Below are 27,135 nucleotides of genomic sequence, written 5' to 3'. Positions count from 1 at the left end.
AAATTGAACCGATTTTTTTCACAGATAGTGGCCAACAGAATACCAAACATTTTGTATTTTCAGAAAATTCTGGACATTTTTAGATACAAACATATCTTTACAAGTTCTGTTCAAATTTTTTTCCTAGAACCTTGTTTTTTAGTACATAAAATTTTCTGTTGCAACGTGCAATTCGTTATTCACATTTATATGCAGAAAAAAAACACACTTATCTAGCTTCGCTTTCGTGTATTGCATAAAAATTTAAATCAGTAATTTTTACAGAATAAAAAATAGAGAAACCTACAAAAAATTGTCATTTTCTCCATGGTATGGAGAGTTAAGGAGATGGAATTTTTTTTAACAGAGGACATCTAGTTATTTAATGCATTGCATTTAAGGTAATGAGCCAAATTATTCATTTCTTGACACTTCTAACCTTGGAAGTTAGTATTTCAGAAGGAATCTTAGAATAATAGCAACATGCATATGTTCTGAACTTTCGGCACACATAATACCAGCCCTTTGAGTTATACAAAAAATCAACCCAGTATTGCAAGACTGGCATCCTGGCCTATGAGTTGCACAGTTTCTTTGTGGAATGTCACTGTGTGTGAAAAGTATTAAGTGTGTATATGCTCTGTACCCAATGGGAACCTTTACCTAAACATTTCTGAAAAATCACAGACAACTGTGCTCTCAGGTAATTGAGCTGTGCTGCATTTTAAGGTGCATGAATATCAGGCAAACCTGCCAGGTCCCAAACACTTGCAAGTTAAAAGTCTGCATTTTGTGTGAAAAACAAGTTTTTTCAAAGTTAAAAGTTTCTTTAAAATACCTCCTGCCTAAAGGAACCGACAGACACATGATAAAACTACAATACATTTTTGCCTTCAATGGACGGGAATGCGTTCGCCATAAATAAAACACAGTGAAACGTTTTTTTTCTCATAGATTCCTAAATTTTGTATGTGTGTACATAAAACGTGGTTTACCATGACCACGTGTCTGCATGCCTCGCACAGAGGTTTGTCTGGCTGTCTTATGCTGCTTCTAATGGCGTGCATCCCAAGCGTGTGCGCAGCTCACAATAGAGCAACAGTCTTCTTATTCTTTTTACAAAGAAAGATTATTTTTAAAGCCATGACATACAATAAGAATAAATTTTGAAATAAGAAGAATTTTGTAGTCAGTTTGAAAAGGAATTCAGCAGTACTAGTTAGGCCCTAAAATGTAATTAAAAAATAAAAACGGTTGTTAAAACCCACTTTTCTCTTAAACATGGCCTAGAACAATGAAAGGGCATAGACACTAAGAGAAAACACATACAAATTGCACAAAGCACAGCAACAAAAGGCCGTGCGCTGCCAGCAATTATTTTCAGTGAAGCATGCGCTCTTTACGCTGCTTGCTGTGCATAAGAAAAGAGCAGGATGCCTTACGTATCAAGAATGAAATGTAAACAACGTAAACAAACCACAATGCGCTATCCCACATTTTGTGTTCACACGACTAAGCGACCGGCAAGATTCTTGTTTGCAAGTGCAGAGTGACACCTCACCCACACCAAGCAACTACTCAATCCTCCCCAAATCACTCCACAGGCTCAGAGTTACCGCAAATCAACTTGTCCGTTCGGAACCCCACCACACACACATCCAAAAGTAATCAGCTAGCCACGACTGCTGCCTTCCCACAAAGAACAAAGGCACAGCTTTGCAAGGAATCGCACTGGTGGGTGCCAGGGAGGGTATATTACAATGGTTCCGTTTTTCTTTTTTCTTTCAGTCTGCGTAGCAGACTCAAGCAGTACTGCTCCCAGAGTTCCCTCTGCCCAGTGATGGTAGATGCATGGCACCACTAGAGCTGATCCCACAGACTGGGAAAAATGGACCTTCATAATCATTCCAATGCCAGCACCGACGCACACACACCCTTCAGCCACGGACAGACACCGTTCGAGATGGTGAACAACACCGTATACCTTTTTGTAAGTGATCTGGCCCTCCTCGTCGACCCGCCGGTGTCCGATTTTCTTCTCCTTGTCCAGCTTGCTCTTGTAGGCAGAACTGCCGGGTGTCTGCGGCTGCACCGTCGTGGGCGTCCGGTTGTCCGGCTGCTGGTATTGCTGGGCCGCAGTGACCTGTGCAAGAGGGTCCCTCTCTCAGATCCACACAAGGCAGCAGTGCAACTTACACAACTCCTCTGGCGTCATTTCTGCACCCTGGATGTGATGGGTGCAGTGTCAACACTCTAAAATAAACAATTTTGTTTTATTGCTATACCACACGATGCAGCAAACTTGATCGGCAAATGCATCCCAACAGCTGGCACGCATTTTAGACCACTTGCAGCAACAACTAGAGGACAACGCAGCTTTTAGCAAAATATTCACACAGCATCAAATGGAGCAGTTCACATGCTTTCCTCAGCAAATGCTTCGATAGTTCAAGCTACCAAGTGCCCCCCCCCCCTACAAACTGAAGCTGTTTCTCAGTGGCTGGGCTTGCAGGTGCAGCCAATGTCCTTAGCTAGGCTTTAGCTACTCAAGTCCTGCTAAGTGGACAAAGCTGCAGAGTGATGTGAGCTATCACCTACAAGGATTTGCCATGGTCAAAAGTCATGATGAATGCTTTCATGTCTTGAAAGGTTAACAACAGGTTGCAACAATCCTTCAGGCAGATTTCAGACTTGCCATTTCCTGCAAGATGTCCTTATCATCCTGCTGCCGAAGGAAACCAACTGTACTGCTGAACATTTAGTCCTATTGGAACAGCTCCGTAATTACTTGTGGCTTTTGTGTGGTGCTACCATCAAGATAAGCAATACTTTCAACCGAAAATTCAATTCCTCCATTTTATGCTATCTATAATTGAAAATGATGTTTCGTGGCTTGCGCATGTGTTTTAGCAAAATCTTCGTGCCAGGAAATGGCAACACGAAGTTATGCAGCTAAGTTCAATTCCATTGGCTTCTGCTTCCCAACACATCAAACAAATCCACTTGAGCAATTCATGTTCCAAGGCTAACTGTTCAATAGCTCGAACCACAATATGCTGCCTAGCATAAACGTGTGCTCCAAGAGACCTCTCCCTGGTGTAAACAACGTGAGGTTTAAAAGAGGCGTTCCCGATAGGCAAAACCATACGCTTTTGCTTCTGAACCAGTTCTGCCTGAGACGAGCGCTCCCCTAACGCCTTTCTTCTCCCGATTATAGCCCCTCGACCTGCGGCATATTTTGCCCATCAGACCAGAAACACGTGCTCTGATTACATAGGCCGGGAAAGGTTTATTGAAGGGGTACCATCATGACAGTTAAAAGGGCTCTGTAAGGGGCTCTAGTAAGCTGTGGCATGCCTGTAATGTTAAAGGATGCCATCTCACGAATATCCTACAGCAACAATTTTTTTTATACTTTGTAGCAGCTGAGTTATCTGTAGTCAAAATTTCAATTTCAGCACCTTCATGGCTTTCCCCCAACTCTCATCACTTTTTGTACGCTGAAAGGCTGGCACTCCTCCACCAGCTACACCACCAGGGGCAGAGCTTCCCAACCTGCCGGAGCTACAATGCTTATTGGCTGTATCTATGGTAGCTGCCCTACGCCTGAAACAATCTAACCAGTAGCCACCTCTCAACTGGTGTATACAGAAGCAGTGCGATGAAGGAGGGTTCAAGCATGAAATCGGAAAGGGCTCGCCAACTTTCGCGCGATTGTGGGTCCTCTGCTGCGTGTAAAGTGTATTATCTGGCTCAGGTGTTCATGACAACATAATGCAGTGATTGAGCAAGTAGATGTGCTCTTCTCAGAAGACGTTTCAGAGACCCCTTAATATAGCACTGGAAAGGCAGATGAACGTAGCTTTGTTTGCTTCCATTCCAGGTGCCCACCTGATCAACTGCATGTAAAAAATAACGCCAACCAATCTGAAAATTTGTGCCAACCTAAAAAACGGGACACAGGACAATAGCCAGATCAAGTGGTTCTTTACAAGTAGGCAGGGGCCGTAAAGAAGAACTGCCAACTAGATGGACAAGGTGGCAACCAGCATGCACGTCCACAGTGAACACACCCAAATAGATGGTTTTTTTGTCCTGCTAAGGCCAGGGAAAGGGTGGCGACGTATTTTTCACCTTCTTTTTGAATAAAGCGGGCCTCTGAAATTTGCATATAGCTTCTGCGCTTTGCCTTGTCTTCTGTCTCCCCTTAACATAAGGCATTAAAGGGACATTGCGGACACAGTGAAGTTGGCCGAGATTGATGGATACCGCCTTCTAACGAGACAGTGGCTGCTGTTCCAGAAAACGGGGCTCTCATAAGACAGGGTAAATTTTGCACCACTGCCACACTTGCAAATTTGTGATGCAAAAATATAAATTTATCAAAATTAAAGCTAACCCGTGGCACTTACTATCATCACCAAAACCACAGGTCTGCGTTGGAGTAGAAAATGTTCCAAATCTAATTGTTCCTAACATCTTGGCAATGACAGAGTCTTCTGTTACTGCTGAATTTTTGTAAGTTACTGCTGAAGATGTATCTTGTGCAGTCATTACAATCTAGATGGGCCTGGAAAAACTGGCACTACAGAACGAAGACCAAGCTTCTGCACTGAATAAACTTCTCAGCTTTCACTAAGAAACGCAAGTCTGCTTTGGGTCCATTAAGTCAAATACCTAGCCCAAAGAGTCAATATTCAAAATTATGACCAATTATTAACAAACCTCAGAGTTAAGACTTCTTTTAAATACAGTAACTGTGAACATCAATCATCAAAACATGTAAAATAATGTCAAATGCAGCCAGCACTGCCAGCGCCAGCCAACGGTGGGTCGCTGCCATAATCAAGACTGTGGCTACAATAACCCATTCAAAATGATGGTTCATCATCAGTGCAGTGGAGTATTTGATAAGAACCATGCTTGGGGCACAGGGCAAGTCTTGATTCTTTCGTGCAATTTTTTCTTTTTATTCATAGCCATCCCTGGGTGTGTACAACCTTTGACCTTGTTAATTGTGATGCTTAATGGCTTCCAACTTTGTTAAGAAAGCTTAATGCTTCCTGCTGTTTCTGCTTGCAAATTGGTCACACGGCTGGCCAATCATTTTTGGGTTTTAAGCGCAAAATTGCAGGTTATATATAAGTAGTCATATCCTCTTGGGTTTGTTACACCTTTTAGGCAAGCCCTTGTGACACTCTCGAGTCACCGTGGTCCATAAACAGGGTCTCAATGAATCCTCGTGGCTGTAGAGGCTGCAGTTAGCGAATACGCCGCTAGGTGTCGAAACCTGCAAACCCCAAGTATGGGTACCAAATTTTATTTTGCCCTTGCATATGACTGAAATCTAATGCACAAATGAGAGGAAAGACTGACCATGACCTGTCCATCCCATAGCTAGAGACAAACTGGGGACCAGATATTAGTCTGATAAAAGAAAAAAAGAGAAAGCTTACACACCTGACAACACGAATGGGATAAACCACCTGTGTGGAACTCGGAAACATGTGAAAGAGGAATGCACCTTTACATTCCTGCCTGATGCAGCTGTGCTGCAGATGACGGGCAGCTTTAAAATGTCACATTTAATTGAATGAAAACGAAAACAAAGGGGGGAAAAGGCCTGGAAAAAACAGCAACTGCAGCAAGCCAGGTATTAATCCTCACAAAGGACAGGTAACTCTAAATGTGTGGCATGCACACACACACACACACACACACAACCCTCACAAACAACCACTGATATCCCTTCATCCCAAGATAAGTTCCTGCCCAGACGCTGGTCGTGAGATAGCAAAACAGTTCAATTAAAAGAGCCTGCTAGTTCACTTTAATGGCTGTTTCTGCACCTGCTGCTAGTCTCAAGGATATATGCACTTTTCAAGGTTAGGGTTCTGGAAACTGTGCCTTCATGCCATTATAATGGACTTGCTTGAAATGCAAGGATGGCTCCAACAAGTACACAGGTTTGCTTTGGATTGGCTATGTCAATGAGCTTTAACGTTCCCTCTCTGTGGCGTGCGGAAAAGCACATTTGCATTTGATGACACTTTTGTTCAATGTGCGATATTTCCTGCGCCACATTGCAACAAAACAAAAGTATTCTTTGTGAATTAACATTAAATAACATATGGCACTATAAGGAACTGCAGGGGAGGGCGGCATGCATGTGTTTTGTGCTTACATCAATTGGTGGCGGCTTGTGCTTTGGGGCCCTCTCTGTGACTGTAAAAAAGAAAAAAATGAGTCATCGGATGAGCGAAAACAGAATAAGGAGCAAAATATTTTCATTGCTAAAAGCCAGCCAAACACATATCCAATGCAGAACAAGTTAATCAGCTGTTTAATTAGCTTGGCGCTTGAAAGCTCCGGCAACACGGGTCCGCGTACATTACCATTCGCTGGGCTTCCCATGTCGGCGCGCACATGGGTTAAGGGCGCAAAGCAAGCCCAATCCGCCTTCACGCGTTAGGTATCCTCGCTTATGCAAATATGCCTTTGCTTGAAACCTTCTCAGTTTTACGAAACGGCAAGCCCACGCAGCTAAGCGAAACCGCTGCAGCCCTTGTCGAGAGGATCGCTTGCAACGCCGAAGACTAGGTAGGCACTATATCCGCCGATAAACGATGCCTCAGCACCGCGACCCAGAAATCCGAACAATTGAAATTATCCGTGCTTAAATGAGCTGCTTATCGGCTGACGGACCGCAAAAGGAGGCACTGTTTGTGAAGACCCCCTAGGTGGCGGAATGCAGTATGAGGCTCGCGAAATGCAATTTCCCCGCAACTGTGCTGAATGGCCCGAACAGGGGATCCTGATCAGCTCAAGAAACTCTGAACAACCTGTTTGCAGATACTGCACTTGGCCACAGAGAAATGCGCTTTCACAACATACACACCGGCGGCGAAGTAATCGTCGTGTCCGAGCATAATAATGCATAGGCTTACGGCATCCCGACCGCTAGGCACGGCAACCTTTCCCGTATTAGCTGGACGCCCGCGCAAACACCGTTTTCCCTCCACTTTGAAGAGGGACGAATCGGCGCCGGGGTAGTACGCTTCGCACCGGACGATCGGCGGCACCTGCCGCGCTTGGCCGCGACCGTGACTTCGGGTGCCCTATTTAACGAGTCGCGGAATGCGGCTTTCCAGGAAGCCCGTGCCTGGCGAGGGGCTGCGACCCGTGGCCCGCTGCAACAGCGGGTGTCAGCGAGGACTACGAACGATTTAGCGGCGAGTTACGAACTTCAATCGCTCCCGTGCGGGGTCCAGGGGGCTGCTCGCGAGAAGGTGGAAGGCGTTTCCGGATTCTCAGCAGACGTCAGCGCGCCAGCGAGTCGCGATCGTGAGCGATGGGCGTGACAGCGTGGAAGACGTACCGGCGGTCTCCCGTTCTTCCACCGCATTCGCGTTAAACACCACAACCGATTCGCTCTCCGGCGCGGCAGCCGGGGGCAAAGGAGTCTCGGAGGCCATCTTGATTTTTCTGTCAATTCCAGCCGCGGCCGGGAGATATCGCTGGCCGGGGATGAATCACTCCACAACCCGCATGGCGCGTTGCACGACAGCTCGTCGCCGCGCCAGTCACATCCGAAGAAGCACACACGACTCAGGTGTTATCGGGCATCTGGCTGGCGTTTTTCGTCGCACACAAGCAAGCAGAACACATGCAGACACACACACTATACAATAGGCCTAACCACGGAGCTTTCTGCGGTTATTCAGCGCGACGGTGGTGCCATCTCTGGGTTCTGCTCGCCACTCGGAGGCACCACTGGTGTCGGCGCCTCGCACACGGCGCGCTGCGACCAGCGCGCGAGCTGGCTACACAGACGCGAGCGCACGCCTCTGCGTCAGTGCTGCGCTCTGGTCCCGCACTTGAAATCGGTGCGCGCCCTCGCCGGTCTTGCTCCCCTGACAGCGGTCTTCGCCCCCAGACGCACGTGAGCCAATCACATTGATCATTCTGGCCCAGCGAAGTAGTTAGTCACGTAAAGTGCGCATGGAAATTTGTTAACTTGGAAACAAATCGCCTGGAGTTTGCGGCGCGCGCGTTTTGAGCTGTTTATATAGCATTACGAATGCAACGTGGTGAGTCTAGTCTCCTCGCAGCCCGGCAGCATGGGTGAGCGCGTCCTGGGTACGGCACGATTAAGGTGGTCAACGAGCGAAATCGTGGTAGTCCTGCGGCGAATTTTCCCCATGCGCTGCATCTTTGTGGCCGCGGATGAAGAGCGTAATACAGAAAGATATTTGGGCTCTGCCCAACGAAACTCTAACTTGGAAACAATGTAACTGTCAAGCCATTCATGTTAATTATATGTGGGTCAAACCTTTTATACGGCATCATAATGAGCCATGTGATGCCAGAATACAGCACACCGACTCTAAAATATGTTTACGCTGGAAGCGTCGCGATACTTTCTAGCTGTCTTCCTTCCTTGCCTTCCTTTACAACTTCCTGTGCAATAGCTTTGCTTTTGTACATAATCCGGCACTGGTGGACCTGTAACATCAGTACGATATTTGAGATTCCTATGGAAGGGAAGGGACAAGCTGGGGGAGGAGGGGTAGCGGAAAAGGGGGATTGCGCAGCCCTGTAACAGCTTCCTGTGGGAAGTGAGTGCGACGATATTTTATATCGATAGTTTAAAAAGAGATCGAGAGAAAAAAAAAAGCAAGGCTTTACGTGCGCCACTATATATATATATATATATATATATATATATATATATATATATATATATATATATATATATATATATATATATATATATATATATATATATATATATATATATATATATATATATATATATATATATATGTGTGTGTGTGTGTGTGTGTGTGTGTGTGTGTGTGTGTGTGTGTGTGTGTGTGTGTGTGTGTGTGTGTGTGTTACCTGAGAAGTTTTGAAAAAAGCAACCACTAATAATATTCTATTTTGTCAAGAATGGTCCTTAAGCGACTTATGGCCGTTATGTTTTGCCGCTCTTTACGAATCTCTCACATTAGGAGATGCTGATACCCGCTGAGAACTTTGAACGCTTGAAAAAAAGTTTGCATTTTTGTTACGTGTTGAGTGAGGCGCTTTCATAACGTTTTTTTTTTAATTACAGTTCACTGCTTTGGACACTACACAGTTCGGCACTGTTTCAAACTGCGTGACACTGAATCACTATGACGCCCTCGAGTTTTAACCGAATTTCCATTGCCAGTACAATTCTTGCCACCTTCGGATCGCGCAGTAAGATGGGTTTTTTTTTCGTGTTGCAGCAAGTGGACTGATGGCAGCAAATTACGCGACAATGTATAGGCGCATGCACTGGCGCAGGCGAGGACAGGAATCAAGCGAGTAACCAAAAAATGTATACTCAAGTTTGATACTTACTGTTATCGAGCTTCGAAAAATTATGACCGCCATAAGCAGCGCCTCGGACAACATTGCTATGACGTTACGACACCCTCGATTCCCTCCCCCCCCCGAAGCCAATATGTCCAATGAGTCCTTGTATTTCTGCCTTTGCCTGTTTTATTCCTTTTCTACCAAGGACGCGTCCTTATTCTTGGGTGCCAACCCGGGTTGTTGGCACTGGCAAAGAAAAGGTGATGTTGCGCAAGATGCGACCACATTTGTGCTGGTACTTGCGCAACTGTGAGCCACCAGCGTCGACTGCGTGGAGCCCTTGCCTCGGTCCGTTAGGCGCTCGCCATTTCGAGCCTGCATCTGCACACTATGTGTTTGTGCCTGCTCCAGAGTTGAACAGCCGCGACTTCGCACATTTTGGTTCGCCATTTGGCTGCTTCCAACGGGAAGGAACGTTCACTGCAGAAGTGGAACGCACTTCACCCCTGTCGCCGCCGGTCGAATTGCAAGTCCCGCTCTGGCCCTTCCGAGTCGGCCGCTGCGCGAATCAGATGCATGCGCTATCCTGCCTGACATGCCCGCCGGTTTCCACTCCGAATGGGAACGGCACTCCACTTCCTCTTTCCTCCTCTCTGTCTACCAACGGCCTCTACTGAGCGGGCTGACGATACCGACCAGGCACCATGGCGACCATCCACCCGCCATACACTGATATTATTGTTTTTTTTTACTCCTCCTCCAAGCTAGGACATTTTGGCCCTTTCTTACAGGATGTCGTAAAACCAATGGCACCAATCTATATACATAGTTGGTGCCGCTAAGGAAGCGCTGGTCGATAAGGGTAACGGAGTGGATTCCAAGAGAAGGCAAGCGTAGCAGGGGGCGTATGAGATTAAGAAGTTTGCGGGGATACAGTGGCCTCAGCTGCATGGCAAATGACAGGGTTAACTGGAGATACAAGGGAGAGGCCTCTGCCCTGCAGTGGGCGTAGTCAGGCTGACGATGATGATATGTACGTATATTATCACCGACGTCATAGCGGCTGCCGTCTTGGGACCAGAATGCTCAGCGAAACCATTGGCGTTTTGCTAATCCGCTTACCGGCCACATTGGAGAAGCCAGCCACCTGAAGCCTATCTGACATTGCGGTGAACCGCCTTGGGCGTGGGACAGGCGTCGTGAAAATGGGTCGACACCATTGCGCTTCCCTTGAGGCCCCCATTCTCGCTCCGCCGAAAGGCACCTCTTTCATTGTGCACACACTCAACACGAATGGGAGTGTGATAGAGTACTCCCTGTTTACTCTTTTCTGTTTAGAGTAAATCTGAGCGCAAAACCCGTCGTTGCTTCGTTCACACGCAGGGGGGACTAAAACGTGTTTGCGTTGTTTTGTGCGGGTTTAGCATCCCAAAGCGACTCAGGCTGTGAGGGACGCCGTAGTGAATGGCGGCGGAAATTTCTACCTTAACGTGCGCTGACATCGCACAGTACACGGGCCTTTATATAATCTCGCCTCCATCGAAATTTGAGCGCCACGGCCGGGCGCGCTGCCCCGAAAGGCTATTGAGTGCCTCGAAGAGGGGTGCGCTGTCCGGCCGGAGCGAGAAGCAGTCGATTACGCAACTGCTGGAAAACGGCAGTGCACAGCAGTCAAGAGCGCAGAGAGGCCTCCGAAGCTTGCAGGTGAGCCAGCGCAACAAACAGTGCATGCAGGGGTATTTAGCGTGAAGGGCTCTGCGTGGAATGGCCTCCCCCCCTAGCTAGGGCGTTGGTGTTTCCAAGTTAGCGCTGGGCCTTGACACCCTGAGTGGCAGTTGGTGACGCATGCCACTGTCGACATATATATATATATATATATATATATATATATATATATATATATATATATATATATATATATATATATATATATATATATATATATATATATATATATATATATATATATATATATATATATATATATACACCCGGTGTTTCAGCGAACACTTTTAAAAATTTTTAAAAACACGCTTTTTCGGATAAAAATATGGCCTTTGCGGCACAGTGTTACCACTGTTAGCGGACACCAGAAAACCGGCGAATTGTCTGGGGTGTTAAGCTGGTTAACTAATTTCTGATAACTAACTTTTTAGCTATCACGGATTGAAAACTGGTTGCAATTAGATACTTGTAGCCGTAGGGAAGGGATAAAGGAGGGAGTGAAAGAAGAAAGGAAGAGAGAGGTGCCGTAGTGGAGGGCTCCGGAATAATTTCGACCACCTGGGGATCTTTAACGTGCACTGACATCGCACAGGTTTCCCTGAGGCCGCTTCTTTGAAATATCTGATGCACGCTTCGAAGGACATTGCTCTCAATTCGGAATTCAGCGAATGAAATCTCAGCGGAGGGTAATTCAGTTTGTTCAAGGAGATCATATATTGGACATGCACGGTTCGTATCCACGCCGCTTTACTGCATCGAGAGTACGCGAAGGAGGGCGTCGTGGGCCTCAAACCTCAGAAAGAGGCGTCACGCGATCGCGAACTGGTGATGGCCAACATGGATTTTTTCCCCTTTCAGATTCTGCTCAGTGAGTGAGTGAGTGAGTAAAAACTTTATTGAAACAAAGTGTAGATTCGTGGTCAGTAAGTGAGGTCCAGACCATGTAGGTCTCGTACCGCACAGGCCCATTCGACAGCCTTTACTTGAGTGCCTCGGTCGTCGCTGACCTTTACTGAAAGCCACGCGTCAGGTGAGGGAGCAGCCATGAGATCTGGTGGTGGGGGATGTGCTTTACAGTCCCAGATTATGTGGTCTAAAGTAGCTTTTGCACCGCAGAAGCGGCAGTTAGGGCTGGAGGTTGTAATAAATATGTGCGAGTACACATTTGAGTTGGGGAAAGAGTCGGTTTGTAGTCTTCTCCACGCCACCTGCTGCTCCCTTGACAGGGAGGGGTGCGGCGGCGGGAACTGCCTACGTGCGAGTCTAAAATGGGTGGTGTGGTCGTGATAGGAGGTTAGCGCTTCACCGGTTGCCTCCGGGTTCGGACCGTCTACTGCTCGGCCGGCTTTAACTCGAGCTTGTGCGTTGGCGGCCTCGTTTCCGGGGTTTCCGGCGTGCGCCGGGACCCATACCAGGTCAATGTCTCAGAGGGGGGATGTGTCTTTAACATTTTCCAGGATATTTCTGGCCGTGAGTGAGATGCCGCCATTTGCAAAGTTCGCAATGGCATATTTGGAATCGCTAACGATGGTTGTAGCGTTCGTAAAGGCAATAGCAGCTGCGATTGCAGCTTCTTCCGCTGTTTCCGCGTTCTTGGTAAATACTGTAGCGGCCATGAGTGGAGTGGCCGGGTCCGGGTCCTGAGGATGAGATACCCCACAGATGGCGAATCTGTGGGGGCTGTCTTGGTAGTTGGCTGCATCGACGTAGATGACGTCTTGAAGACTCTGCAAGCGTCGATGCAGAGCTCTGGCTCTTGCTTCCCGCCGACCCTGTTGGGTTTGCGGGTTCATGTTCTTGGGTAGAGGTAGTATTTTTGTCTTTTTTCGGATATGGCTAGGAACGGGGCCTGGATGGTCCGCCATAGGCTCCCCTTCGATGCCAAGTCTTTCCAGGATGATTCTGCCCGCTGCAGTGCTGGAGAGTCGAGCCGTCTGTGTTGTTAGGTGGGCTTCCTTAAGTTCAGAAAAGGTATTGTGTACTCCCAGGGCGAGGAGTTTCTCGTTGGCTGTGAATTTAGGAAGGCCCAACGCCGTTTTGTATGCATGCCGTATTAGGGTATCGATCTTTTGTTCTCCTTTCTTGAGATGGAGATATGAGAAGGCATATGTAATTTTGCTGATGACGAATGCTTGAAGGAGTTTGTATAGGTCGTGCTCCTTCATGACTCGTCTCTTGTTGGCGATGCGCCTGATCATGCGCGCCACCCGGTGTACTGAGCTTTCGAGTCTCCCCAGTGCTACAGTGTTGCGGGAGGTGTTGGAGATGTGGAGTCCTAAGACCCGTATGTTCTCCACTTCATCTATGTTCTTGCTTTGGATCTTAATGTTGATGGGGATCCTGTCTTCAGGTTTCTTGCTGCGCCGTACGATTAGGAGTTCTGATTTTGGTTGGGAACACTCGAGGCCGGCTCTCCTTGCCTCCAACTCAACCGTTTCAGCCGCTGCTTGGAGAGCTTCTTCAATTTGTCCACCGGAGCCGCGGTTCATCCAGATAGTTATGTCGTCTGCGTACAGAGTGTGATGGATGTTTTGAATTGCGTTGAGCCTGTCTGGAAGCTTGATTAAAGCCAGATTAAAGAGGAAGGGCGACAAGACAGCTCCTTGTGGTGTCCCTCTCTTACCGAGCCTGATTGGGGTGGATTTCAGTGGTCCAACGGTGATCTCCACCGTTCTATTTTCTAGGAAGGCTTTAACATAATTGTACGCCCGTTCGCCTGGGTTGAGGTCGGCTAGGTGTTTCAGAATGGTATTGTGTGACACGTTGTCGAATGCCTTTTTGAGATCGAGGCTCAATATTGCTCTTGTGTTCTTAATGGAGGGGTCGAGTATGTCACGTGATAGCTGGAGCATGACGTCTTGGGTGGAGAGTCCTCTTCTGTAGCCCACCATGGAGTGTGGCATGAGGTTGTGGTCTTCGGTGTAGTCCCGTAGTCTGTTCAGAACCACGTGCTCCATGAGTTACCCGAGACAGGATGTGAGGGAAATGGGTCTTAGGTAGTCCACGTTGAGTTTCTTGTTGGGTTTCGGAATAAATGTCACTCGGGCATGTTTCCAGCTGCTGGGAATGATTCCTGTCTCCCAGCATACGTTGAAGTAATCTGTGACTGCAGTGACAGATTTCAGGTCCAGATTACGGAGGACCTTATTCGTAATCAGATCTGGTCCTGCCGCTGAGGTTGTTCTAAGCTGGCCCAGCGCTGCCCAGACCTCTGCATCACTGAACGGCTCGTCCAGCTGCGGATTTGGTTGTCCCGAATACTGTGGGCTCGTTTCTCCGTCGTATGCAGTATTTAGGTATTTGTCCCTGAGGAGGTCCAAGAAGTAGAGTTCGTCCCCGGGGTGTTGATGGATGACTTTAGCGAGCTGTCCTTGCGCAGCCGACTTGGACTGTGTGGGGTCGAGAAGGTGGCGGAGCAGGTGCCACGCCCTCTTACTACTCAGTTGTCCGTTCAGGCTGTCACAGGTTTGATACCATTGTTGCCGGGTAAGTTCTATCGCATATTGTTCAATTTTTCTTTCGAGTTAGGCGATTCGACTTCGTAGCCTTTTGTTGAGTCGCTGTCGCTTCCACCTCTTAAGACTATTTTTTGCCTCCCACATGTGTGCCAATCTTGAATCGAGGTTAGATTGTGCGGCGTCTGTTATTTCGCTTGTGTGCGACTCTACATCCTTACATATTGATTTAAACCAATCTTGGATGTCTTCGATTTCAGTCGGGGCCGTTTGATCCCGTTCGTTCCGAAATTTTTCCCAGTCTGTAAATTTCGTTACCTTCCAGTCCTTCTTCCGAATCTCGGTGCGAAGGGTAATGGCCAGGATGTAGTGGTCGCTGTTTAGATCCGTGCCTGTGTTTCGCCAGGCGGGGTTCTGTACATTCCTGGCTAGCGTGAGGTCCGGGGTGGTGTCTCGGCTAACGCTGTTGCCAGTTCTGGTTGCTGTGCTAGGATCGTTTAGCAGCGAGAGTCCTAATCCTTGGATTTTGTTCCAGAGGATGTTGCCTTTCTTGCTTGACTTCTGGTATCCCCACTCTACGTGTGGCGCGTTGAAGTCGCCCGTAATCACTAGCTGCCCATTCTTGGCTAATTTCGTGGTGGACTCTAGTAATGCCGGGATTTCTCTGGATTGATCTTTTGGGGAGCTGTATAGGTTAAGAACGTATAGGCTCCCCTGCTTCTTTCTGGCGGGAATAATTTCGGTGAGCGTGTAGTCTGCTTGAGAATCGTCGAATTCATGTTGAATGGCCGTGAGTTGGTTACCCACTAGCGTGGCTGTCATTGCTGCTTTGTGTCGCATGTTTTTTTGTGATATGGTTTTGTATCCTGGTAAACTAACGGGTCCCACCGGTTCTTGGATCGTAATAATGTCCGGTTTGACTTCTAGTTTTGAATATAAAGCTGCAGATTGGATTTTTTGCCTCGAATACCTCTACAGTTCCATTGCCAGATGATGATATCTTGATTACGAGCTGCCATGTTGGGGCACTGTCAGCTGCGTAACGGCGCTCGCTATTGCGCTTACTTGAGCTTGTAATGCCTTGATGGCGTCCATCATTTCTTCTCTGGTCTGTTGTAGGTTCTTGGCGATATCTGTGCATGTCGCGTCTAGCCTATCTGCTCGGGCTTCCAGTTTGTTGACCCTCTCATTCTGCTGGAGAGCTAGCTTGGCTTTAACAGCGAAAGTTGACGTCGGTTGGGACGCCGCGTCTGTTTCAATTCGCTTCTTGGGATTCTGGGCCTCTTGCTGGTCTTTTGGGGCCTGTCTTTTTTGAGCCTTCGGTTGTTCTATGTCCATACCCGCACCTTCGGAAGGAGGGAGGGATTGAGACCTGTCATTAGCGGTTGTCGCGCTTTCAATGTGGCGCTGGGTTTGCGTGAGGCTCGCGAGTTTACTGCCTAGCTCACTGATCTGGGACTGCATGCGTTCTATTAAAATGGCTTGCTCCCTCACCTGATTGCGAAGTGCCTGCTTCTCCGGATCTTCCTGCCACTTGAGAGCCTTTTCTTTTGGCTTTGTCCAGGGGTTCTTGGGGTCCCGCTTCCGGCTGGACGATGGTAGGTCCTGTCGAAGGTCTTGCGACTGGCTGCGTCGTGTAGCAGACTTGCTTCTACTTCGTGGCAGCGGCGGGAAGGACTCCTCCCTCTCGTCGCCTAGGGTCAGCGTCTCTTTTTGTCGGGTTCTGTCCCTCGATTGGCGTCCGAAGATGTCGCTCTGCCCGGCGTTTTGGTCGGCGTTCCTGGCCAGGTCGGGTTTCTGGGTGGCTTGCTGCTTGACGAATTTGAACTTGCAGCTGGTGCTCCCAGTTCTGTGCGCCCCCGTGCAGACGATGCAAACGGGGGATAGGATAGTCCGATAGGATAGTCCAGTCGGGGTTGTAGGTGTTGTAGTTATGAACAAGCTGCGCGTCCGTTTCGCCACAATACTCGTTGTGGATGAGGCCTTTTACCGAGAGATCCGGGGAAGGCGCGTAAGCTTTGATGGGGTACTGCTTTTCCGCCATGACGTACGCTTGCAGGTTGAGGTAAGCGTTCGCACGTTTCTCGTTGGGCGTGCTTATCGTGAAGGTGTGGTTTACTGGGTGTTTGTGAAGAATATCTTCGGTAAAGGTGTTGTCGTCGGTAATCTTGGCGGCTTGACGAAACGCTTCGAGCAGTAGCGCTCCGCCATGGGTGGGAAGGTCAAGGGGAGACTGCGGTCTGATTACAGTTTTGTAATGCTCTGCCGGTAGCCTCGGGATCGGGGTCTTCTTCTTCTATCGGGAGGCCTAGGCTTCCTATGGGTAGAGTCAAGGGGCTTGCCTTTCTTCGCTTAGCCTTGGGCGCCAGTAATGACGGCGGCCTCGTCCCCAACGCCGGGCGTCCCGATGGCGGCTCGGCCCGGCGCCGAGCGTCCGTCTTCTTTGTCGACGCCGCGCCGGCGGAATCGTTGCTGGTTCTTGATTGCCATGGAGGTCCATGTTCCGTGGTTCAAATCATGTTCTGTGATCGGTTCACCCTCGACGGTGACTTCCATGTTGCAGGCGTGTCAGCTCCCTCCGGGGAGCCGAGGTCGTCGGGAGTGGTTACCGCCAGGCGGCCGTACTCGTGCTAGGCCTATTAGGCCTAGCGGCGGAAAAAAACGTGGTGGACGCAAAATGCGCCGAAAAATAGGCACACGAGCCGGGGAGCCGAGGTCGTCGGGAGTGGTTACCGCCAGGCGGCCGTACTCGTGCTTGGCCTATTAGGCCTAGCGGCGGAAAAAACGTGGTCGACGCAAAATGCGCCGAAAAATAGGCACACGAGCACTTGCACGCAAACACCGGTCGTCCTCGTGATCCGGACGAGGTCCTGAAGGCGTTAGTAAAGGGTTCAGCAGCCGGTCGAGGGCTATTCCGCGGGTGGTAGCCGTAATCCTCGGAGCTCATGCGAAACGCGTCCGCGCGCTCTCGCAACGCGGCCCAGTGCTGCCGCACTGCTAGCTCCCCCCTCCCTGAACAGTTCGCAGCCTTTCCCAATAATTAATTTTCTTTCTACTTATGCCTGGACGGCTGCTTGTGCGCCGGATGATTTTAGCGAGTGAATGAACAGAAGGGAAGTGCAAACGGCGCCACTTTTTCCACATTGGCTGACCTCTGCTTTTTCTTTCTTAGCAAATCATCAGCGCGGTTAGGCTGTTCTAATAATAATTGGTTTTTGGTGGAATGGAAATGGCGCAGTATCTGTCTCATATATCGTTGGACAGCTGAACCGCGCCGTAAGGGAAGGGATAAAGGAGGGAGCTGTTCTACTTTTCTTTTTTCAGGTCAGCGTGCTGCTTAGCAGCTCGGTAACCGCTTTCGACTAATTTTGTACCTGCTTGCGCGTTGAAAATGCCAGATGCGTTACGATTAAACTTGTAACTATATTGGCAACTTTCCAGGTTCTGTTACTTTAATAATATAATCCCTACACTATCCCCGCCCCCATCTGTCCCCTGGCGTACTTAGGGCATGCCTTTACCGGAAAACTAACTGACCTTTATACGACAGGCCTTTCACCTTTATACTTCATCTGCGTCTTCATTAAAGTTTCTTATAGTACTATATACTACTTAGTCACAAATTCATATAGCATCACCATAATGTATTTAACTTAAATTTATCTTCACAGCAAGCAAATGCAACGGAACGAGGGCATGTCCATGCACGCCGACGTGAGCATGAAGAAAAAGGGAGAATAAGGAGTGCAATTTGGCGGGGAAGCGTCAGTTGCCGCCCTGTCCTGCTAGAATGGTTCTTTGACATCCACTGGCGTCCCGTGATGAAGCTTGTTAATTTTTCGAGGCAGCATCAATCAAAGGTGCGGGGCGAGGGGAGTCGAGGGATCGGGAACTGTATTCCGTCGCCCTTCTCCTTTCTAAAGAGGCTTAGCTTGTGAGGCCTGAATTTTTGGCAGTATATTATGCACTCTGCCCCAATATCCGAACTGGCATCCTGTCCCTTTCTGTTGTTAACAGGCAGATCTTAACCTGACTGCTTTAGTGGTTGAATTGTAATGTCTACAATGCCTTCCGTATTAGAAAGTTTCCCAGTTACTCGGTAGCAGAGAACAGGTGCAAAGGGGGACAGGTGGTTCGCTCGATCAGTGCTCTCATCACCCTCGAGAAAAGCGTGCGGTTCCCTTGGTAAGATTTGATCGAATGCGGCACTAGTATGTATGCACCTTTCGTGCGCCCGCAAGAATGGACACCGTGTCTCCAGCGAGACACGTGAGGGCGCAGCTGAGTTACGGGCAGCTGTGAGTCATGAGTTTACACATTCTTTCGCCCGTGCAGCCCACTGGTGCGAGATCAAGTGGAACGAGTCTTCGAAGGTTAATTGCGCATACACACCGGCGCCCTTTCGGCGTCTCTGAGCTGAGCTCTATGAGCTGCATAAGTGCACAAGGTCTTACCTAAACGAGGTAAAAGAATTCTCATTTCCAGTTACGTGTGCTCGCCGCGGTGGCTCAGTGGTTAGGGCGCTCGGCTACTGATCCGGAGTTCCCGGGTTCCAACCCGACCGCGGCGGCACCGTTTTTATGAAGGCAAAACGAAAAAGAATTCACAAGACTGTGATTTTACTCGATCAAAGAATTATATGATTGACCCGTAATCGAACAAAAGGAGCTCAGAAAAATCGGAGGAGACACTTAAGCTCCGCCTTAACGGTATACCGCGATAGCTTTATTGGGTTAACGCCCACACATGCTGAATTGGTCATAATAATAATAATAATTGGATTTTGGGGGAAAGGAAATGGCGCAGTATCTGTCTCATATATCGTTGGACACCGGAACCGCGCCGTAAGAGAAGGGATAAAGGAGGGAGTGAAAGAAGAAAGGAAGAATAGAGAGGTGCCGTAGTGGAGGGCTCCGGAATAATTTCGACCACCTGGGGATCTTTAACGTGCACTGACATCGCACAGCACACGGGCGCCTTAGCGTTTGCCCTCCATAAAGCGCAGCCGCCGCGGTCGGGTTCGAACCCGGGAACTCCGGATCAGTAGTCGAGCGCCGTAACCACTGAGCCACCGCGGCGGGTGAATTGGTCATTCCCGAGTGCGCAATCATAGATCCCTGAGAGTCCCTACAGCACTTCTGGCGCAGTGGTGCAGCGATTAAGCGATGGCCCTATACGATGGCAGGTGCTCCCAGCGGTGGGCCTTGTGCGGCCCAGGTTGCTCTTCCCGAGCAACCAATCATTGATTTAACTGTCACCTGCCACGATGGGCAGGTATTGAGGACATCGCAAGGTCAGGTCACCTAGGTGGCTCACGTGGCTCCTATATAGGTTGTTCTCTGAAGACCAGCTGCCAGAGCCATGCCCGTGATTTTTCGCTCGCCGAAGTTCCTGCGTAACGAGGCCTTTAAAGGCGCCCGTGTGCTGTGCGATGTCAGTGCACGTTAAAGATCCCCAGGTGGCCGAAATTATTCCGGAGCCCTCCACTACGGCACCTCCTTCTTCCCTTCTTCTTTCACTCCCTCCCTTGTCCCTTCCCTTACGGCGCGGTTTAGCTACCGGAGTGCATTAAGCGTCCTCTAGTGAGAAAGACTCGGAACGTTCTTGAACATTCACTCACTCCCCTTTTCGCCAAAACTAACAGTTTTAACCTAGAACAGTGCAAGATTGGAATTCGCTACCGGAATCTGTTTTTTCCTCGCAAAATTTTTCTGATGCGTTAAATCGTCTATTTACCTGCTAATATTGATTATATGTATGTTTTGCATACGTGCGCTGCTGATATTGTATAAGTTTATTGTTTGGTTTATTCTTTTGGTATCCGTGCGCTGCTAACATTGTATAAATTTATTCTTTTGGTTTTATTATTTTGGTCTCCTTGTGCTGCTAATATTGAATAACTTTATTCTTTTGGTTATGTATCATTATATGTTCACTCCTGCTTGGGCCAAGCAGTGGCCTGCAGTATTATGAAATAAATAAATAAATACTGCGCCATTTCCTTTCCCCAAAAACCAATAATTATTATTATTATTATTATTAAATTATTCCGGGGCCCTCCAATACGGCACCTATTCCTTTCTTCTTTCAGTCCCTCCTTTATTCCTTCCCTTACGGTGCGGTTCAGGTGTCCAACGATATATGAGACAGATACTGCGCCACTTCCTTTCCCCAAAAACCAATTATTATTATTATTCCTGTAAGCGTTACGGTTCGCGATATCGTCGATTTTAGCTGCGTCAACTGCGCACGATTCTAATTATCACCAAGGCAGGCACGCACGCATGAGAAAGGTGTATGCCGTGCTGGAAACACTGGGGAGCGACAGCCTTCGAAATCCGAACGCGTGCAGGGGAGGAACTCTTTCGAAGCTTGGTGAGTCCACGCTCGTCTCGCCATCCTGTGGTGGTGGTGGTGGTGAAAAGGCTTTATTTAATGAAAGAGGTGAGGCTCTTTAAAGAGCCCCGCAATGGGTGGAGTCCTTATTCCGGGACCCCATTGGTCGAAGCCGCCAGCTTAGCCCCCTTGACCAAAGCCTTTTGGGACTGAAGGTCCGAACAGCCAAGCAGGGCCGCCTCCCATTCCTCTTTGGTAGGGTTGGGGTGGGGAGAGAGCTGAGTTGCGCTGGCAAGCCCAAACCATGTGGTAGGTGTCAGCCACCTCCCCACAGTGTTTGCACATGCTAGGGAACGCGGGATCGAAGTGTTTTAGTACTGCCGGGCACAGCATTGTGTTCGTGAATAATCGGAGTAGAACGCGTTCGTTTGCTTTCCCCAGTCCCTTTGCAGGGGCCGGGTAGAGGCGATGCCTATCCTTATAATAGGATCTGATAGCTTTGAATGAGATTAAGTAGCTACCTTCAGGTTCCATGTGCTCAGGAGCCAATGGGAACGCCCGGTGAATGAGTGCTCGGGCCGCCGCGTCTGCAGCTTCGTTTCCTGCTAGGCCCTCATGGCCCGTAGACCAAACCAGGCAGCGGGGTGAGGCATTATGATTATGAGGCATGCCGAACGCGAGTCTGTTATTATGTGTTTTGATTTTGAATCAGAAGCAGCTGGAGCGATGGCGACCTCTTCAGCTTGTGTTGTGCCTGAGGCTCGAAAGGAAAGCCCATCCACCTGTATTTCTTGATGTATATGACCGGGGCCGTGTACCTACCCCTGTGGGTAGGCCCAGCTACATCTATGTAAAAGACACCATGTTTGTTGCCATAGTGGTGCGCTAAGGCTTCCGCCCTAGCCTGACGACGACCACTATGATCCTCCTTGTCCATCTTAGTGGGGAGGAGTCGAACTCTGACGGCGCGTCTCCAGAGTTCGGGCACTCGGACCCGCTCCTGAATGTGAAAATCATGTTGGATGTGAAGGCGGGCTAGCAAGTGCCGACCCGACTTGACCTTCCTGTGTCCAATGCGAAGCCCATCTCACAAATCAATACACGAGGCTAGAACATCCTGTGGGAAGGACCTCCTGCGATGCACGCGCTTTGAGCAGGTACGCGAAGTTGCTGACCGAGTCAGACCGGCTCAAAGTGCAGACCCTCCGTGTGGTTTCCGCGACCGCAGTAAGACGGTCAAAGGGTAGTCGTCCGTTTCATGCATTTCCATCGGGGATAGAGGTATCATTGTGATCCCGAAACGTGGCGCAGTTGACTGGCATGCGAGAAAAGATGCATCTACGACTGAAGACCTTGCTCAACCCTCAACGCAGGAATTAGATAAACTTGAGCGCAAGAGGCAGGATTTCTGCCCTCGGGAGCGTCCTTATCGCGGGGAGGGGGGAGATAAGCACCCCTCACCCCTTTTAGACTCGTGCCGGCTTGAGCGTAATTAGCATCTGTAATCACAAAATGTTTGAGAACGAAAACTTGCCACTTCTCCTTCTCTAACTACCAAGCCTTTTGAATTCTTTAATCTTCAAATATTAGTTAGAAACGGGTCTTGTATGCCGACTGCTCCGCAAAATCTTCAAGCGTCGATGTCATCGCACCATCTATGGTGTGGTGCGGTATGTGGGGCTCTTACGCCCCAAAGTTGCACATTGGCGTATGGGGTCCTCCAACGCACACGTTTACGCAGCACAGCACACCGGAGTCTTCTCATTTTGGCTCCGTCGGAATGTGGCTGCTGGATTCGGGAAATGAAACGAACACTGCAACCCATATCCAAACAGTGAGTGTGTCACTGCGTCTGACGCCATTTGGGTGAGCAGTGACTCGTGAACAAGGCTCATTGTCAGGTATACCGGAGTCTTCCCAGGCAGTGGGCGAACTGTGTGAAGGGGCATGCTGGGGCGGCGCGTTCGATGCTTGACTGCAACTTGCTGGAATGTTCCTTAAGTCCCACGGAGAATTTTCCTCTCACGGCTGTTTAAACTCGCCAATTCCACCTTTTCGGACTCACGGCAGCGATTTTCCTTCTCCATACGGTACCAGACCCGAAGAAATTTCCTCCAGCTTTTCAGCACACACAGAAAATAATGAAGGTTAAACATTATTACCTCTATTTGAACCTCTATAAAAGGTGGGGGGGGGGGGGCTTTTAAATTAAAAGAAAATGACCGAAAAATTGATTCTTTGAAAATTGTAGTATCCGCTTGTGTGCCTCGTTTTCCACGCTGTCCTGAAGTTTCATCGACGAAATCTACAGGGAAATACTCTAAAAAAATTGCTTCGTCAGCTGCGGCGGCTCTGCATTGCGGTGAGATGCTCGAACAGTGGACGTTTTTCTCCCTTACGGTTTTTGTGCCTAGATACTCACCTTGCCGAGCAGATTTCTTCACGACTATTTGATCCATTTTTACACCGATTGTTTTGTTGCACTGGAAGGACAATAGTGTGGGCAATATATCTTTTGTTTTTCAAGTTTGACAATTTTAAAATTCTTGTATTAACTTTTTCTCACTCTAATTATGTCAACATACACGGCCTCGCAAAAATTCAAAACCAAAATTTGCGCTTTGCGAAAAAAAAAATCTACAGAGAATGTTTTTCACTACATTCGAATCAGTGGGAAAGCACGAATTTGTGCTACGCAGAAGACGACAATGAGCGGGCAGTGCCGCGGGACAGAGCGCTCGCGCTAGGCCAGCTTTTCGGACGTGCACTATAGAAGATTTTGCTAAGCTCTGAACCTCAGGATTAGTGCTCTCGCACTAAAAGGAATTCTAAGAATATCTTGATCTGTAGCACGCCAGTAGGAATGCAATGAATGTTGACCCAGCCTTTTGCCACACTTCACGAGATTCAGAGGGAAAATGTACATTAGATAACAATTTTCTGGAGATAACGGAAGACTAGTGTGTTATGTTTTCATGTTTTTCTTCTTGTTTTCAATTTTATGTTCCATGTGCTTCAAGTTCGATAGTTTACATGTATTTTATGTTTGGAAGTGTTTTGTTAACATGTATTGCTAGCAGAAGTTGCTGCACTTATTCTTGTACTCTGTTTCCTGTACATATTCTTGCACTGTAAAAAAAAAATATATATATATAATAAGGGGGTTGGGGGATACAGTTTCATCTAAGACATTTCTCTGCATGTAAACTCTGTTGAAACTCTGCATGAGTGTCAAACCGCTGCTTGCCACAGGGTGGCGTGACCTCGTCAGGCACTTTTCCGCCTTTTGTCACGTCCCCCAAGACAATAGTCTTGTATTATTGTCTTGAATAAAAAATGATTGATTGATTGATTGAATTTTATTGGCCGCCATCTTGGATTCGAGAAACCGAAACTATGCCACCATTTTGTCCCCTGTCGTCATACTCACGTAGTTCCACCTCTATCCAGCATATTGGACCGTAACGTCATCATTGGCATGCGGCAGGTAGTTGTTTTTACAATGCTCTTGTAGATGGCGGCACAAGTCAATGCGAGATGTGCTGTTTTCTAGTTGCTGCCACAGATGGCGCTTTGATCTCAGGGTGATAGGAGACCTCACGAAATCTCGAAACGTGATGAGTAGTTGCTTCCGCAGATGGCGCTGTGATCAAGGGTGGTAGCAGACCTCACGAAGTCTCGAAACGTGATGAGTAAGAGCTAACGCTCTTAATGATTTTTGTAAATACACTAACAAATACAAAAATTCCTCAAAGCTGCGTCTCCCGTTCACTTATTTGCGACAATATAGCACGAAAAGCACGTTATTCTATGGCGTGTGTGTATATTACAGTAATACAATGTATATGCAAAAGCAATGTTAATAAGCCCATTCAGGGAAAATTACATAAGCGCCTATGGAGTTACTGGTAAATTTTGCCCATACAATTTGTGACATTCCTTGTGTGCTGCGAGGTTCCACGGCGCGGCGTAGACGGAGACCCAGATGACAGCGGCATCATCAATTACCCAGCCATGCTCTTTGAGTGACGACCAGAACAACCGGACCCGCCGCCGCCGCCGCGGGGAAACAGGCTTTATCCTCCCCAATTTCCGGGCACATTCCAGGACAAGGGAGCTGTCAGCGGGCCAGAGCGCGCCGTACCACAGCCGACGCTATGCGCTACCGCGAAGACAACATTCTTTCCCTCCTTCCCCTTTCGACGTGGGCTATCGCCGGGAAGGCACCCACAGCTTCCCGCCGTGCCTCGTGAACAAAAGCGCATTCCCAGAAGGGCCGTGACGGACACCTGTCATGGCGGACAGGCAGTACTCGCCAAGAATGTGGAAAGACAGGCGCTAGTGAATTAGCTCCGAAGAGAGAGCCTGTGTATACTCTCACTTGAGAGAGAGTGGTGGCGTTTTTGTTGTTTATTTAGTTTGTATTGTTAACAGACTCTGGGTTCGAGGCTAAGCCCAACCCAAGGGGTGGTCCCCATCTCGCATGTTATTTTGGATTGGAGAATTGATGCTTTGGGCGGGCCACTGGAAATGACCGCCCTTAGTCCTTTGTTAATCAAGTGCTTAAAAGCACATGTAAACGGATGCAGTCCAGTCTGAGCTGAGGACGACATCGTTCGCCAAGAGGGCCTTCAGCGCCGAAGCCCGACGGCGTGCAGCTTCTGCCAGCAACCGCTCGAGCCCAACTCCGGAGCCACTCCATCGCCCCCATGAAGTCGTCGGCACGTAAGCTCGGACGCCCCAGCCTCTGATGTATAATCTTAATCATGTGTAATTATTGAATATACCTGTTTGTTTAAACTGAGCCATACGGTGTCTCTTTGCCTCTCCGTCCCGTGTGGACCTGCGCATTATGGGGGTCATCACACTGGTGTCAGAAGTGGGGTCTCAAAAGCAAATGTCCTCTGAATGCTGTGACATTCATGACTTCAAAATTGTAATCAAAAGGGAATCACGGGACTGATTGTGGGACTTTTACCCCCATTTGAGAGGCTTGAGGCACTGGAGGGCTTGAAAAAAAAAATGTCTGTATCTGAGGGAGCTCCCACTCCACAGCCGTCGCTCGGAGCAAGCATGCTGGCATTAGGAAGCGTCATTCCGACGTTTACGGGAGATAAGGCAGGGGTTCCAATCTGCGATTTCTTTTCCATGCTAGAAGAGATTGGGAAAATTGGGGGATGGTCCGATGCTCAAATGCTGGGAATGGCGAGGTGTAAGATGGCAGGAGCTGCTCATGATTTTGCATGGCGAGACGAAAAAGTAAAATCCACAAAATCATTTGCGGAATTTAAGAAGCTCGCGTTTGAGCATTTTGACACTGAACCACGTCACGTGCGAGTACAGAGGTTCCGTGACGCCGGACAGATGGTAGGGGAGGACGTGCGAACGTTTGCGTCGCGGCTTCAGCGCTTAGCGCGCGATACGTTAAGCAGGGAGGAGGAAGGAGACCAGCTTAAGAAGAAATACGCGGAGGATATACTTAAAGAGGAAATGACCGCTTTGTTCGTGGCTGGTCTGCAAGACCCCGTGCGCCGGTTCGTGCTCTCGCGCAAGCCGAGCAATTTCGACCAAGCCGTGGAGGCCGCATTGGGTGAGGAACAAAATGAGGCGTTAACGACAGCCGCAGCGAGAGTACGCGTCATAGAGAGAGCGGTGCTCAACCCTGAGGTTGCTCTCTTGACAGAGCGGTTAGATCGCTTAGAACAGCTGCTATCTCAGCAGGTAGAACGCCAGGTTGAAGCGCGCGCTCAACAGCGCCCATTCGCTGGAAACCGGAGACCGCCACAAAGCTACAGGCGCGGTATGCGAGATTTTGAAGAAATCGTATGCTTCGCTTGCCAGGGTCGCGGACACATCGCCAGGTTCTGCCAAAACGTGCGCCGTGGGGAGCCACAAAGAGAAGCAGGCGAGACACGCCCTAAGCAAGCCTACAGCGGGGCTCCAGATACCGAATCAAAAAACTAGTTAGTCCTCCCCAGCCTGAGGAGCGTGGGGAGGGAGCAGTAGATGATGAGGTGGTGGTAGTTTGTGTGGCCGACGAGGCATGCCCTGTTGTGCGTTGCAAGTTAAATGGTTGTTGTATGGAATTGTTGATAGATACGGGGTCAAAGGTGACATTGCTTAAGGAGAGCAGTTTTAACACGCTTCGAAGGAAGGGGGACCGCGAGGTGTTGGAAGCGTCTGGTGGTATGGCAACCAAATTTGTAGGCATAACGGGGGATCCTCTTGGCATAAGTGGACTCTACAGGTTACACTTCTCTCTCGGCGGAATTGCATTGGAGCACCCCTGCTACGT

General features: G+C 48.7%; 2 protein-coding genes across 16 annotated transcripts in view; one reads left to right on the top strand and one right to left on the bottom strand.

The window, feature by feature from the left end:
* The window catches only part of LOC144094329 (phosphatidylinositol 4-phosphate 5-kinase type-1 alpha-like), a 107,017-nt gene extending 99,171 nt beyond the window's left edge, over positions 1-7,846 (bottom strand). For 6 of the 15 annotated variants that reach the window (XM_077628282.1, XM_077628287.1, XM_077628288.1 and 3 more), the window contains exons 1-3: positions 7,358-7,742; positions 6,164-6,204; positions 1,964-2,122 (exon numbers count right to left, since the gene is read on the bottom strand). In XM_077628282.1, coding sequence (XP_077484408.1) covers positions 1,964-2,122; positions 6,164-6,204; positions 7,358-7,454 — 297 coding nt within the window. In that variant the 5' untranslated portion in view covers positions 7,455-7,742. Of the gene's footprint in view, positions 1-1,963; positions 2,123-6,163; positions 6,205-6,374; positions 6,477-7,357 lie in introns of those variants that run through there. The other 9 variants (XM_077628283.1, XM_077628286.1, XM_077628294.1 and 6 more) reach the window with 7 other exon arrangements.
* LOC144094332 (uncharacterized) overlaps positions 7,799-27,135 on the top strand; it is a 326,344-nt gene continuing 307,007 nt past the window's right edge. Inside the window, exon 1 of the mRNA XM_077628298.1 lies at positions 7,799-7,921. The gene's annotated coding sequence lies outside the window, so the exon portion shown is untranslated. The remainder of the gene's footprint in view (positions 7,922-27,135) is intronic.

Source organism: Amblyomma americanum, chromosome 6 (assembly GCF_052857255.1).
Source record: "Amblyomma americanum isolate KBUSLIRL-KWMA chromosome 6, ASM5285725v1, whole genome shotgun sequence".
In the NCBI taxonomy this organism is placed as follows: Eukaryota; Metazoa; Arthropoda; class Arachnida; order Ixodida; family Ixodidae; genus Amblyomma; species Amblyomma americanum.
This window is presented reverse-complemented; position numbering and strand designations above follow the sequence as displayed.